General features: G+C 39.5%; 4 protein-coding genes across 5 annotated transcripts; 3 read left to right on the top strand and 1 right to left on the bottom strand.

Moving 5' to 3' along the window:
• The first annotated feature begins 3745 nt into the window (after positions 1 to 3745).
• On the top strand, positions 3746 to 6159 carry tspo (translocator protein). Of its 2 annotated transcripts, none has more exons than XM_039797661.1 (4): positions 3746 to 3972; positions 4972 to 5147; positions 5271 to 5409; positions 5532 to 6159. In XM_039797661.1, the coding sequence occupies exons 2-4, from the start codon at positions 4975 to 4977 to the stop codon at positions 5703 to 5705; spliced, it is 486 nt and encodes a 161-aa protein (XP_039653595.1). In that variant the 5' UTR covers positions 3746 to 3972; positions 4972 to 4974; the 3' UTR covers positions 5706 to 6159. The 2 variants fall into 2 exon arrangements, with proteins under 2 accessions (XP_039653595.1, XP_039653594.1); XM_039797660.1 differs by having other exon boundaries at positions 3750 to 4056.
• Positions 6160 to 6500: 341 nt separating this feature from the next.
• LOC120557385 (ubiquinol-cytochrome-c reductase complex assembly factor 2) lies at positions 6501 to 8964 on the bottom strand. Its single transcript, XM_039797662.1, has 4 exons — positions 8785 to 8964; positions 7511 to 7585; positions 6768 to 6834; positions 6501 to 6682 (listed from the first exon to the last, which is right to left on the bottom strand). Exons 1-4 carry the CDS (start codon positions 8920 to 8922, stop codon positions 6576 to 6578), a joined length of 387 nt encoding a protein of 128 aa, XP_039653596.1. The 5' UTR covers positions 8923 to 8964; the 3' UTR covers positions 6501 to 6575.
• A 1242-nt stretch (positions 8965 to 10206) lies between these two features.
• On the top strand, positions 10207 to 11534 carry tomm6 (translocase of outer mitochondrial membrane 6 homolog (yeast)). The gene is made up of 3 exons (XM_039797679.1): positions 10207 to 10392; positions 11117 to 11251; positions 11463 to 11534. The coding sequence occupies exons 1-2, from the start codon at positions 10295 to 10297 to the stop codon at positions 11211 to 11213; spliced, it is 195 nt and encodes a 64-aa protein (XP_039653613.1). The 5' UTR covers positions 10207 to 10294; the 3' UTR covers positions 11214 to 11251; positions 11463 to 11534.
• A 68-nt stretch (positions 11535 to 11602) lies between these two features.
• Positions 11603 to 12488, top strand: c4h1orf74 (chromosome 4 C1orf74 homolog). Its single transcript, XM_039797678.1, has one exon. It carries the CDS (start codon positions 11632 to 11634, stop codon positions 12445 to 12447), a length of 816 nt encoding a protein of 271 aa, XP_039653612.1. The 5' UTR covers positions 11603 to 11631; the 3' UTR covers positions 12448 to 12488.
• Positions 12489 to 12515: the final 27 nt, after the last annotated feature.

The following is a 12515-nucleotide window of genomic DNA, read 5'->3' on the forward strand; positions in this document are numbered from 1 at the left end:
TGCATGATTAAATATATATAAATAAATCTTGGCTGTTGTAGAAGCTGCTTGTGACTGAGGCTTTCACAATAACTTAAATGTAAGAAGATCATGAAATGCAAAGAACTATTTGACTAAGTAGCCTACATTTATTCTAGTACTATACTTGTTTTCACTACTGTAAAGTAGTGGACACAAGTAGTGAAGTAGTAGTGTTTACCATTTAAACTGCAGTTGAAACTTCCATCTCCCTTCGTTCTTTTGCAATTTGAACTACGAAGATATCCCTTACAGTCACTTACAATGTTAGTTTATATCAAGAGACACACACACATGGGTCCTGGGAACATACAGTAGGATCCTGGGAACATATGGATGATACCTGTTATACTACTACCCAGTAGTATACAAAGTATCTGAAATTGGCTACACATTGACAAATGTAATGGGGATGTTTTAGTTCAGACAGAAAGGTCATGTTGAGTTGAGTTTAAGGGGATTTTCCCGTCTAGACAGAAAGGTTAAGTTGCGGACATCGATGAAAAATTACTACCTGATAGAGAAGTGACTCCCAGACACGTGCGCCCAGATGTGTCCTGATTTCTTATTGTTTTATTCTGCTACAGCAAGATGTTTCCTGCAAAAATGTATATACTCCTGTCTTTGAGTGCTATTTGAGATCGTGTGCTGTGTAACTCGATCTCCTTGCTTGCAAGCAATAATAAATTTGAACAAACTCTCACGGAACAACTTGTCTCTGTTTGAAACTTCTTTATTGCCCAGTCTGTTGACAGAAATCTTCCACCACACGAATTATAAGCTTCTATGACTACACCATTAAAATGCTCTTATTTGGTGATAAAAACAGAATTGTATAACATTCTATAATAATATAACGCTTTAAAATGAGCCATTCTGCAGAATATTTAGATTTTGGTATTTCTACTTTTACAAAGCTGTAATCTCTAAGATTTTCATTTAAATAAATGTCTGTTAAGTCACTATCTATCTCAGAAGGAGGTAACGTCAACACAATGGTGACTGAGCCTGGTACACTGATGAAAGTATTGCAATTTTACATTTGCAGTATTAAGAACTGGGTGTCTGGTGTGACATCTCCTGGACAAAATGCTGTATTACAGTTTTTCTCCATTGTATACACACGCACAAATAGAAATATGCACACAATTCTGAAAACTTGAAGCTTGTGTATCAACAAGACTCCAGACCACATGCTCTAGACTGCTAAACTCTCAGTTACATTGTTTTCACTCAAATAGAAATCCTAAATCAACCAGCACTGAAATCCTAATTGCAACTTTATACAGTAGGCTTATGGCTGAGATCCTCCGAGTGGCATCGACGTTCTCTTAATACATCCATGGCATCGACGTCTCAGTGGCAACTGCCTGACAGTCGTCAGAGAGACGTCAATCAGTAGTCAGCGCATCGACGAGTCTGTGGCAGGAGCCAAGTGTATGACGAGTGGATTGTGCCACGGGTAACCTAAGGCTGAATCTCATTTCTCACCTTACCCCTACCCCTTCGTAAACCTACCGAAGGCGACTGTCGTGTGACTCTAAAGGCTCTGGCACACCAACCCTATGGCCGAAAGGCAGTCGGACTGATCAGTCTCCCCGAGATGGTCAAAAAAGTGCCTCGGAACACACCGAAGCGACGCCGACTTGAGCGTACGTTCTGCGCGGGTGGCGCTAATCTGTATTGTCGCCCAAATAATGAAAATCGATGATTGGACGAACGTGTCACGTGGGTCTGGCTTCTCCCCGACCATAATGGCCGGAACGTGTTTCTGAAAACATTTTAAAGGTTTCATGACATGGTGCTCTTTGGATGCTTTTATATAGACCTTAGTGGTCCCCTAATACTGTATCTGAAGTCTCTTTCCTGAAATTCAGCCTTGGTGCAGAATTACAGCCACTAGAGCCAGTCCCACAATGAGCTTTCCTTAGTATGTAATAAATTGTAATAAAATACATAAATTGTAGTACATCATCAGCTTATGTGACCTGCACTGCTGGAAGAATGCATTGTAACTCTAACATTGATTGAACATTGGCGCTATCAACTGGATCATTTGCGCTAATTGCCTTACTGTGTAAACCTTCATAGATCTGTTTACATGTAACTTTATGTATGTATGTGTACGCATATGCATGTATACACTTTATTATATACAACTTATATCTGTACATAGTCATTATGACAGTTATGTGCGTTTCTGTGTGAAAGCAACACAAAGCCGGACTCAATTACCCTTCTCAGATAGCAAACAGTCTAGTCCAGTCAGAAAATTTCCGAGGCCTCCCGCCCGCCCCCAGGACACACCACAACACACACACACGCACACACAGTCACACACACCCACGCGCGCACACACACATTCACAGACAAGAAGGTTACCTTTTTACTTGCTTCAGTCCCTGCAGATGATCTCTTTCTTTTTTCCCTCTTTATCATATTCTAAGACTAGTTACTGCTAGCTAATGCTAGCTAACGTTAGCTAGCTAACGTTAGCTATTTTTTAAAATTGTCTTCAGCAGAATCCAAAAGCATGATGGACACTGTCATGTTAACGATTAACAGTATTTGATTTGGTACAATTCATTCATACTGAACATTACATAAGCAAGCTTACCTGATTGTATGGGTCCCAAGGGTCCAGAAAAGAGATGTGTGCGGTGCAGTACGTTGGTCTACCACCCGATGATCTCCCGGTCAACCACAAATCGATTTTCAATCATATTTCCCGGTCAACTATATGTCGATGGCTTTTCAACAACAGGTCGTTTCCCGGTCAACTCTAAATCAATAACTTTTCAACACATTGGCAATATCGCCCGGTAAACCAAATATCAATGCTAAATGTATCATAAAGATAACTATCAATGTTGTTCCAATGTTGTTGCCATCAATGTTTAACGTCAGGTTTCATCGATATGGTAATGGTGATTCAACATTTATTTTGCATTGAAATTTCAATATCAACCATAATGATGATTCAGATGGAAAATCAATATTTATTCAGTGTTAGCTTGCTGTGTGGAATTGTGTTTACACTTACTTGGCCAATAAAGCGGTTTCTGATAAAAATCCGAAATAGAAGTTATTTATTTATTAAGCATCTTTGAGATACCCCCAATCTAAGCTATATTTCAACTGTTTCAACTGATCGAGAAAAAAAACCCAAAAAAGTCCTGTTTAGTCGGACTCATTTCACCTCAGAGTGATAGTATGGTAGATATCGGACCATTCTGGTGTAGGATTTTAAAATTAAAGGCTTTGAAAATTTGGAGTCACATGACCAACTCCTTCGGTAGGTTATCCGTGGCACAAAGCACTCGCCATACTTTTCCTGGGTATCCCGACACAATCCACTCGCCAAGGATCTGAGTACTTCACCAACGTTCGAAGCATAACATGGTGCAAACAGTCTACTGACTCTAAATGTATAGTTTGTTTACCATTTTAACATGTTTTTAAGTTTTACTAGCCAGAAGCATATTCTGGATAGCTTTCTTTAACTGACTCCACAGAGGAACAAAAAGCTAATTATGAGAGGTAGAGTTACTAGCGGGAACTATCTTGACGGTTTTTTTTTATCTTTGTTGGCGCCTATTCAGTCACGTATCCAGTTGGGTTGTGTAACGTTATGTTTTGTAAGCAACGAGGACATGTAATAGGTAATAACCGGCTGAGCAGGAAGTAAGGGTGTATGTTTTGACCTTTGGAATTGTGTGGACAACTGTGGCGTTATACAACATAATTATTTAGCTAGTTAAATAAAAACACAACTACCAAATTACTCCACCAACTCTCTTGAGTTAGTCCTCCGACCAATCATCTTCGACGTCAATGTTTAGCGTGTCTGTGTATGCACGGGGAGTGTCTGTACCACACTGATAAGACAGCCCTGCCCGTTCAACAAACTTATATCACAATATAGCAGCATGCCTTAAGGTTTTCACTGTAACGGTAGGTGTGTAGCATTAATTATTAGCTAGTCCGACAAAACATACTGTAACGTTACATACTGTACGGACAACAACTGAGTGAGGGGTGAGTAACATGTTCACGTTAACGTTACACAATATGACAGCAACATTACGTTTAACGTTAACTGTAACTTTGGGCTAATGAAACTTTGACCTAGCTAACTGTCCTAAAATACCTCTCTCACATCCAGCCCGACGAATACTGGATTTATGATGCAGATTGGGCAGATATTATTATTTGAATGTTTAAATCAATAGAACGTTACCCAGCCTTGGTCTGACGGTGACGTCGGGTCCCTATTGTTGTTGTTTTTTTTTTTTATTATTATTATTATTATTAATTAAATAGTTCTATTTTTTGCTATGGAAAAAGCAAATGCAAGTGTTTTTTTTTTATACAACGACAGTTGTCTGACTCTGTATTTGGTTGTGAAATTATTATGTGATCAGACCATCTGCTGGGCAAATATCCTTACCACGAACGGACCTGTTCTGCTATTTTGCAAAAGTTGATACAATTCAGCATCCTAAAAACTGAAAACAATTGTTGTACAACAAAAACATTGTTTGTAAGAGCCACAAGCTTTTACCACGCTGTTTGATCCCACTTAATTTGGGACAATGTTTTACCTTCAGGGCCTTCTGCCAGAGTCAGGTGACTGACAAACTGACAAATTCTTATCTGACAAGGAGTTGGGTGGGTGAACGGTTCTGAAACAGGACTTTAACAGGGCAAAAGAGTAAGTTAACAACTTAACTAACATGATTGGACGTTCAAACTACGGTCATTTAAAGTCTCAATAATTGCTGGGTATAATCAACATTTCTCATATTAACAATGGCTCACGTACTTACATGAATGAGGGTCTTTATTAGTGATGAACCCACAGAGAAAATGAATTATCACTTGACTCTGTCAAGTAGTAAGGTTTAATACCCAGCCCTAGCAGAGGTTGAAGAGCTAACATGTGTCCTGCAGAACATGTGGCTGCCTATGCTTGGGATGACTGCCCTGCCGCACCTGGGAGGGCTCGTTGGCGGTTACATCACACGCCAACAGGTAAAGACCTGGTACCCGACCCTGAAGAAACCATCATGGCGCCCACCAAATGCAGCATTCCCTGTCGTGTGGACCTGTCTGTATACAGGCATGGGGTGAGCATAATCGTGACAGGCTCCTACAGCCTCTGAGATCTACAACTGCAGTCTCTTATTCTCAGTGATGCAACCTCCTTATCTAAATGTTTTTTTTTTTTTATTATTTATTTTGTTATGCAGGTATGGCTCCTACCTGGTCTGGAAAGAGCTGGGAGGTTTCACTGAGGATGCACTGGTTCCACTGGGACTTTATGGGCTGCAGCTAGCACTGAACTGGACCTGGACTCCTATCTTCTTTGGCGCACACAAGCTGAAATTGGTAAGTTTCACACATAAACGTAATAATTTAACTGGGAGACCAAATGGGAAGATTATGAGGGATGACAGCTCAATATCCTACGTCCACATGTCCATTTAAAAACCTTTCTCTGCCCAATTTAGGCACTCATGGAAATTGTTCTTCTCACGGGTACCGTCGCAGCCACCATGGTGTCTTGGTATCCCATCAACCGCACTGCCACACTGCTGATGGCACCCTACCTGTCCTGGCTGTGCCTCGCCACCTCTCTCAACTACTGCATATGGAGGGACAACAGTGAGGAGAAAGAAGAGTAGGGAGACAGTTCTGTGTGCTTTGTGATTTTTCTTGTCATTAAATTGCTGCACTGTTTCACTGTTTAGCTTTTAGTTTTAGACCATAACGTTGGCTAATGTGAATGTAAAAATAAAAAAAGATGATACAAAGAAGTCATGAGGTCATTGAGAGATAGTTTTAATCATAGTTTTTCTTGCTTGCCATCTGCAGCAATGGGGCAGCAGCATAATACACACCTTAGCCTTACTCTGTCTGATGAGGATCAAACAACCTGCCTCTGATCCATCTTTGTTGTTTTGTTACCCAAACTGAATGGATCCCTGCTAAAAATTCAAAGCTCTTAATGCAATATTGATCAGGCTACTTCTTTAAAGTGAACGAGAATCACCTTGTTATATTGTGACGGCTTTTGAACGCAACTATGACTATAATATGGACTAATAAAATAATCTTTTGGGGTTTGTCAAGTGTAAATTGCATTTATTAGCTTTTTTAAATAAGTGTCTCATTTATAATGTGTATTTATAATGAAGAGTATTGTTACTTGTAGTTACGGCTATAACTCAATTCAAATAAAGATTTATATCCACTTTATCACTAGTGAATACAATAATAAACAAATGGAGTTAGATGTTATCTTGCAATTAAAATCTATTAGTATTTCAGTCTAATTTTTGTTTGTGGAGGGAATTCCTTTTCAATCACCCTTCATATTTTGTTGTTTTGATCCCTTCAAAGCTATAGGGGACGCAATCAACATCTGCAGAGTTAAAATAATTTGTAAAGACCCATAAAATAGACCAGAAAAATAACAATCCATAAAGATCACAACAATAGCTTTATTTATATACATGCAATGAGAAAATAAAGGAAAGGAGATTGAAAAAAAGTTATTTTTCAGGAGCTTTCTCTGGAACGTCTTCTGGTGATTTGGAGAATCTCTCCATTAATGTTTTCCACAAACCCTTTTTTTCCTCGTCCATCTGTTGCACATTCCCTGTACAGAGAAAATAAAGTCAACTGTAATAAAAGTGTGTTTCATAGATAGTTGTGAACATAAATGTGATGTAGTGGGTACATACCTGACAAAAGCAATTTACACTCTTCCACTGTAACTCCAGTAAAGCTTGTGTCTCTTACGCGAGGAAACTGAGCATACACAAACACATGTTTGGATTAAATATATTATAGTCTTTTTTTTTTACATTTCACTAAGTTTCACACAGAAGTACACGAATTAGCCATGGCTACAAACACTGTGATACAGGCATCGGATTGTTATTTCTGTAATAATCTATGTTTTTTGTATCTGTCCCTATTTAAATAAACTAAAAATAAAAATAAAAAAAGAGACCTCTTTTTGATGCAAACAGTAATCTAAAGTGCTTTTCTAGCACTAAACTAATGAGACCTTTGTAATAACTAGAAAATATTTTATTACCCTCATCCCTAATAGAATGCTAAAAATGAACTGCCACAAGGTTTTCTTTACAGTCTTTGAACATGACTGAGAAGGTATTCTTAGCTGATAGGCATTTATTGACAGTACAGATGAACACATAAAAAGGGGAGAGAGAGGGGGAAATGACATGCAGCAAAGGGCCGCAGGTCGGAGTCGAACCCGGGCCCGCTGCGTCGAGGAGTAAACCTCTACATACGGGTGCCTGCTCTACGAACTGAGCTATCCGGGCACCCAGCTGTTAAATTTCATTTCCGGAGTGGAATGGGTTTTCCAAAGAAGGACTTCTCTTTCATCTGCTGCATTTACAAAAAAGGGCAGGCCAAAGCACATGCGATACGTGAATATATAGCCTACTCTACTTACCCGTTGTCTGTAGAAGTTGTCATTAATGCGGACCAAACTTTCATACATGTGGTCGCACTTCTCTGGATCTGAGATCTAGTGGGGAAAATGTATTGATTGGACAAATGTCAAATGCTATAGCAACATCATTTCTCAAAAATACAATTTCTGATATTTTACTGACATTTTATTAGAGCATAGAACAGACAACATTATAAAAGTGCAACCAGATAAAAACATTTGTACATTGTGTTGTAAATGACTAGGCAAATTCATTGACATCGAAAATAAATCACATTCTATAAATAACTGAATTGAAAATAAAAGATAATTTGTGACATGAAAAGTCAGATTTCATCAAACCTCTGTAGGTTTACTGCTTGGTGAATTAATTTATATTTTTAATAAAAATGTGACCATTTTAAAAATCAGTGGTGTGAGAAGTATTTAGAGTTAAATAAAAATACCAATGCAACAATGTAAAAATCACTCCTCTCCATGTTAAGGTCCTGAGTATTATCTTTAAACTTGTATCATCCGTATCAAAAGTAGAAATACTTTTAGCAGATTATGTAAATTAGCACCTCAATGATAAATAATTCATGCTATTTCATTATTATAATTATTTTGATTATTACTAACAAATATTATCCGCCGATTTCATTTATTACAGCTAGGACTATATGTTGGCCAATAAATAACACTAACTTGTAGTACAATACAGTACTGTATTTTTGTGGTATTTGTGTTATTGGTGTGTTTAAGCCAAAAAATAAGAGTCATTATAAGTCATTATTCAATGTTTTAAAACGTGTTGATATCAGTATTAACTTTAAAAATCCAGAGTGAAAAGAGCTGTGCATTTTAGTGCAAGAATGTGCAAAACACTGTTGTTATTGTAAAATAAATTTAGTGGAGTAAAAAGTACAGTGTCTTAATACGGTGTACGTTAATCAAGTATGCGTACAAAACATAACTATTTAGTGCAAGCGCCACAAAATTGTACTAGCTAAACATAGAGCTACTCGACCACTTATGAAACACTGTTCACATGACGGCAGCATTTCTAACTCATTAAAACTATGTAATAATTGATAATAAAAGGTTAAAACTGATACAAAATGAAATACATTACATCGACCTCTAAAGCTGCATACGGTATCTATATATAATATTGATCATAAAGTGGGTTAATCAACTTCCAGGGCAGCCAAGGTCGACGGCTGTTGTTATCACGGATATTAACGTCAGCTTAGCTCGGGGTAGTGTCAGTTAAACTAGCTACAGTAACTTACCTGTGTGTTTTCACCCTCACGGAAGGCTGAAGCTACTCTCTGCCGGAGAAATGTCCCCAAATCCCGTGCTTTCTTGGCCTCGTCCCGGGGCCATTCCTCACACAGCTTTAGGAACCGACGGTACCTGGTGGCAGACATCTTTGGACAACGGACATGTACTTCTTCTTCTTTGGGTTTTAACTTAACGGCAGATTGCATCCTTAATGTAGCACTACTGCCATCTTCTGGACTTAGCTAACTCCTACAGTGTCCAGTAGGCTGTGTCAGAGCCTCAGTCCTGTTCTCATTCAGGGGTTTATCCATGATATCTATAGACTGTGTAAGATACCAAAACATATCGATCTGCAGTATGTTCTTTACTCCTTATGCTGTTACCCCAAATAGTTTCATTTCCTCCAACATGTCCTTTCTCTCTGATACATATTTCCTGCAACTAACAAGCACATGGTCTACAGTTTCTGGTAAGGTTACCTCACAAAGATCACATCATCATCATCATCATCATCATCATCGTCAACTTTATTGCCAGACTCAAGGTCCATTCAGAAGACACAAACATGACAAATAACATACATTAAAAAGACAAAGATAAACATATAGAGAAATAAAAACAAAAGAAAAGACAGCATTTCTATAAAAGACACACTGTTTCCATACTGATGATTGGTATCGTATGGCACTAAACCTAGGATTTGCCAGCAGCATAACAATGCTGTTCTGGGAGACGTTCAGGCAACAAATTAATTTGTAGATCAGACTCCTCAATGATGCCTGGAAGGTGCTGAGCCCTGCATTACAAAACAGGTCACTTGCACTAGAGCACCTGGGTTTGTTGAGCAGTATCCTCATACACTCAGCTTGCCTTTTTATACTTAGTCCATAAGGGAGCAGTATACAAAGGAGTGCAGTATGCTTTAAACAGGCTAATTTTGACGTCATCTGTGCTCGTGTGGAATTTTCTTACCAGCATGTTAGCTTGGGCATATAATATACAAAGCTGCCTGTATATCCTCATCATCAGATAACTGATCTGTAATGTAGTGACAGACACAGATATTTAATTGTATTACATACACTCATTACTTGTCCTGACAGATACAAGTCTGGAAAACTGTAACTTTTCCATTTTTGTCCTACGTATCAAGGCAGCACTCTTTTTGGCATTATACAACACATCATATTTCACCCCATATTCAGAGCAGATAAAACCAGCACTGCTGGGAGAGAAAATGCCAGATCATCAGCATACATGAAATGATTAACCAAGGTGTTACCAATCATACAGCCAGTTGTGCATATTGTCAATTGGTTGGATAACTCATCCATGTACAAGTTGAAGAGTGCTGGTGAGAGTAGCTGTACTGCAAATCGAGTTGGGTTAAGGACGCGTAAAGTATGAGCTTTATCGCACTCCGTACTTGTGTTACATCCAAACTCTTCCTTCTAGTTTCCCCTGTTCCCATCCTTGCTCCTGTCTGTTCCCCTCGCTGTTGCTGCTTCTGTCGTCAAGATGAGCGGGGCGAACGGTAAAAAGGGTCCTTCCTCCGGTGTGATGGAGTGGATCGGTTCAGCGTGTCGATTTGCAACGGACAGAAACGACTTCAGAAGGTGAGATAATGGGGATGAAACGATGTGTGTTTGAACGGTGTGGTCGTTAGCCGCGTAGCTAACGTTAGCACACACTGCGTCCGTCAGGGAGATTTGTCCTTGCCTCGTCCAATCTCTCTCGGATTTCAGAACTTAGTCAAATCACTTGGTCAATATCAAGCCATGTGGCCGCAACCATCCCCTGTTCAATTCCGGTTCGTGCTGTAGCTACCCCTCTTTCCCGTCAGTTTCTGGCTGTATCTTTACTGTCGATGAAATTACAACGTCTGTTTTGTGTTCATGTACAAAATAATGACCATCATCTGATATTATTATTATCCCATTGTATTGTCCGTGTCACGGGGACTTGTTTAGTTTATTTAACGCGTTCAAGTGCATGATGGGTTTCGGGACCCCGAAGGACGAGGCCCCCGCCAGTTCACGTTTAATGTCATCACATCGTACGCGAGGGTCACCGGGGACCCGAAGCTCAACGCAAGGCCAATACAAAATGTCAAATAAAGTGAACGGGTCCCAGTGACTCGAAGGACAACACAAGCTTAGGTTACATTGAATACAAGCCCAGCAGGTAATATTTGCCCCATAGGTAAATAGAGGCTCATTTAGCCTCAGTCTTTTCAGCTGACCTAGAGATGTATTTGTTGTGCTGTTTGTTTATAGTTTAATGTTGTAAGAATATACTCTCATGTGGGGCTCAGTGCATGTCTTATCATTCATTTTTCAGGAATCTTCTGGTCAACCTGGGCTTGTTTGCAGCGGGTGTCTGGGTTGCAAGAAATCTCTCCGATTTTGATCTGATGTCTCCTCAGCCCGTAACATAACCTGGTCAAAATACATCACCACCGAAACCAGGGTGACGGTGAGATCATGAAATAATCTTCTTTATTCGAGCCAGAGGGAGGTGTTGCATAGCTATTGGCCAAGCTAATGTGTGTTATAGTAGCAAGTAACTTTATTTATCATGAAAATCAAGTTGCAATCGAACTGCAGTTCATATGCAGACCAATGTTCCAAATGATTTGCTTGAAGGGGTACATGTTTGTAATGGATGTGCTTTTTGTTCCTTTTAGGTGTCTTGGACCAACAAAGAAGAAGAAACAAGGGACATGAATAAATTACTTTTGTATGACTAGTTTTACTTTGAAAACAAATCATCTTGTTGACCCAAATCAGCTTCATCAGTTTTTGTTGTCCCATAGATTTTGAAATAGCTTTCATTTAATGTTACAAATTTGAACCATGTGTGATGTGATTTCTGCAGCTATGTCCGCTCAGGAGCTCTTTGTTGCTGCAGCTCGTAAATGTCTATCTGCTGGTAGAAAATCTCTTTCCGTCCCTCAGAGTCTGGATCTGGCTGTTCAGGTCTTAGCTCTTGATTTGGGATTGAAACCGGCTTTATTGTACGATAGCAACGGTGCCGGTGCAGATCAGGTGCAACAGTATTTGAGCTCTTTGCAGTCTTCCCAGCTTGTGTCTAAGTCACTTCTCACACTGGATTTAAATGGAAACACTCTTATTATTAATCCACTTACAGTCAGATCAAATGTAGAACAGCTGGTTCATGATAACAACGTGGCTTTTATTGATGTCTGCCACTCACTGGAGAAGCCAACCATCGCTGGCCTGCTCAGAGGAGAGCTGAAGAGCATGACACACGATTTACAGCTTCTCCTGAGAGGGGTTGAACAACTGAAGGAGGCTGAGAAACCTCATTATGTTGGAGAGAAGTCAGAGGAGTGGAACCTGTGCACAGCGTTTGGTATTTTATTGGGTTTCCCCGTCACTTACTGGTTCGATCAGACCAAGAGTTTTGAAAACTGTCTGTCTATGACTCCCCTGATGGTGACTACAGCTTCAGCAACATGGCAGGCAGACACCGCAGGTCACAGATGTTGTTTGTACTCCTTCAGCGTCCCGGCTGTTCTGCTTAAAGCGGTGCAGTCCAACCTGGAAAACTGGAAGCTTTGTTTACAAGAAAGATTTCAGCAGCAAAATGTCCTAAAGGATCTTACAGTTTGTCAATCCACAGTCACTCTGCCCTCAGTCTGTTTGTAATGCGAGCATGAAGTTGTCTTTAAATAAACTGTTAAAGACGATGTGGTTTTTACTTTATCACTCCATTA

This window comes from Perca fluviatilis, chromosome 4 (assembly GCF_010015445.1).
Source record: "Perca fluviatilis chromosome 4, GENO_Pfluv_1.0, whole genome shotgun sequence".
Lineage (NCBI taxonomy): Eukaryota > Metazoa > Chordata > Actinopteri > Perciformes > Percidae > Perca > Perca fluviatilis.

What these genes read in the sequence shown, in the direction of transcription:
- c4h1orf74 (XM_039797678.1), top strand. Translation starts at nt 11,632, where the DNA reads ATGTGTGATGTGATTTCTGCAGCTATGTCCGCTCAGGAGCTCTTTGTT.
- LOC120557385 (XM_039797662.1), bottom strand. Translation starts at nt 8,922, where the DNA reads ATGTCTGCCACCAGGTACCGTCGGTTCCTAAAGCTGTGTGAGGAATGG. An exon ending in ACAACTTCTACAGACAACGG is followed by an intron (nt 6,835 to 7,510) that starts GTAAGTAGAGTA and finishes GTGTATGCTCAG; the next exon opens with TTTCCTCGCGTAAGAGACAC. An exon ending in GTGTAAATTGCTTTTGTCAG is followed by an intron (nt 6,683 to 6,767) that starts GTATGTACCCAC and finishes TTCTCTGTACAG; the next exon opens with GGAATGTGCAACAGATGGAC.
- tspo (XM_039797661.1), top strand. Translation starts at nt 4,975, where the DNA reads ATGTGGCTGCCTATGCTTGGGATGACTGCCCTGCCGCACCTGGGAGGG. An exon ending in TGTCTGTATACAGGCATGGG is followed by an intron (nt 5,148 to 5,270) that starts GTGAGCATAATC and finishes TTTGTTATGCAG; the next exon opens with GTATGGCTCCTACCTGGTCT. An exon ending in GCGCACACAAGCTGAAATTG is followed by an intron (nt 5,410 to 5,531) that starts GTAAGTTTCACA and finishes TGCCCAATTTAG; the next exon opens with GCACTCATGGAAATTGTTCT.
- tomm6 (XM_039797679.1), top strand. Translation starts at nt 10,295, where the DNA reads ATGAGCGGGGCGAACGGTAAAAAGGGTCCTTCCTCCGGTGTGATGGAG. An exon ending in GACAGAAACGACTTCAGAAG is followed by an intron (nt 10,393 to 11,116) that starts GTGAGATAATGG and finishes TTCATTTTTCAG; the next exon opens with GAATCTTCTGGTCAACCTGG.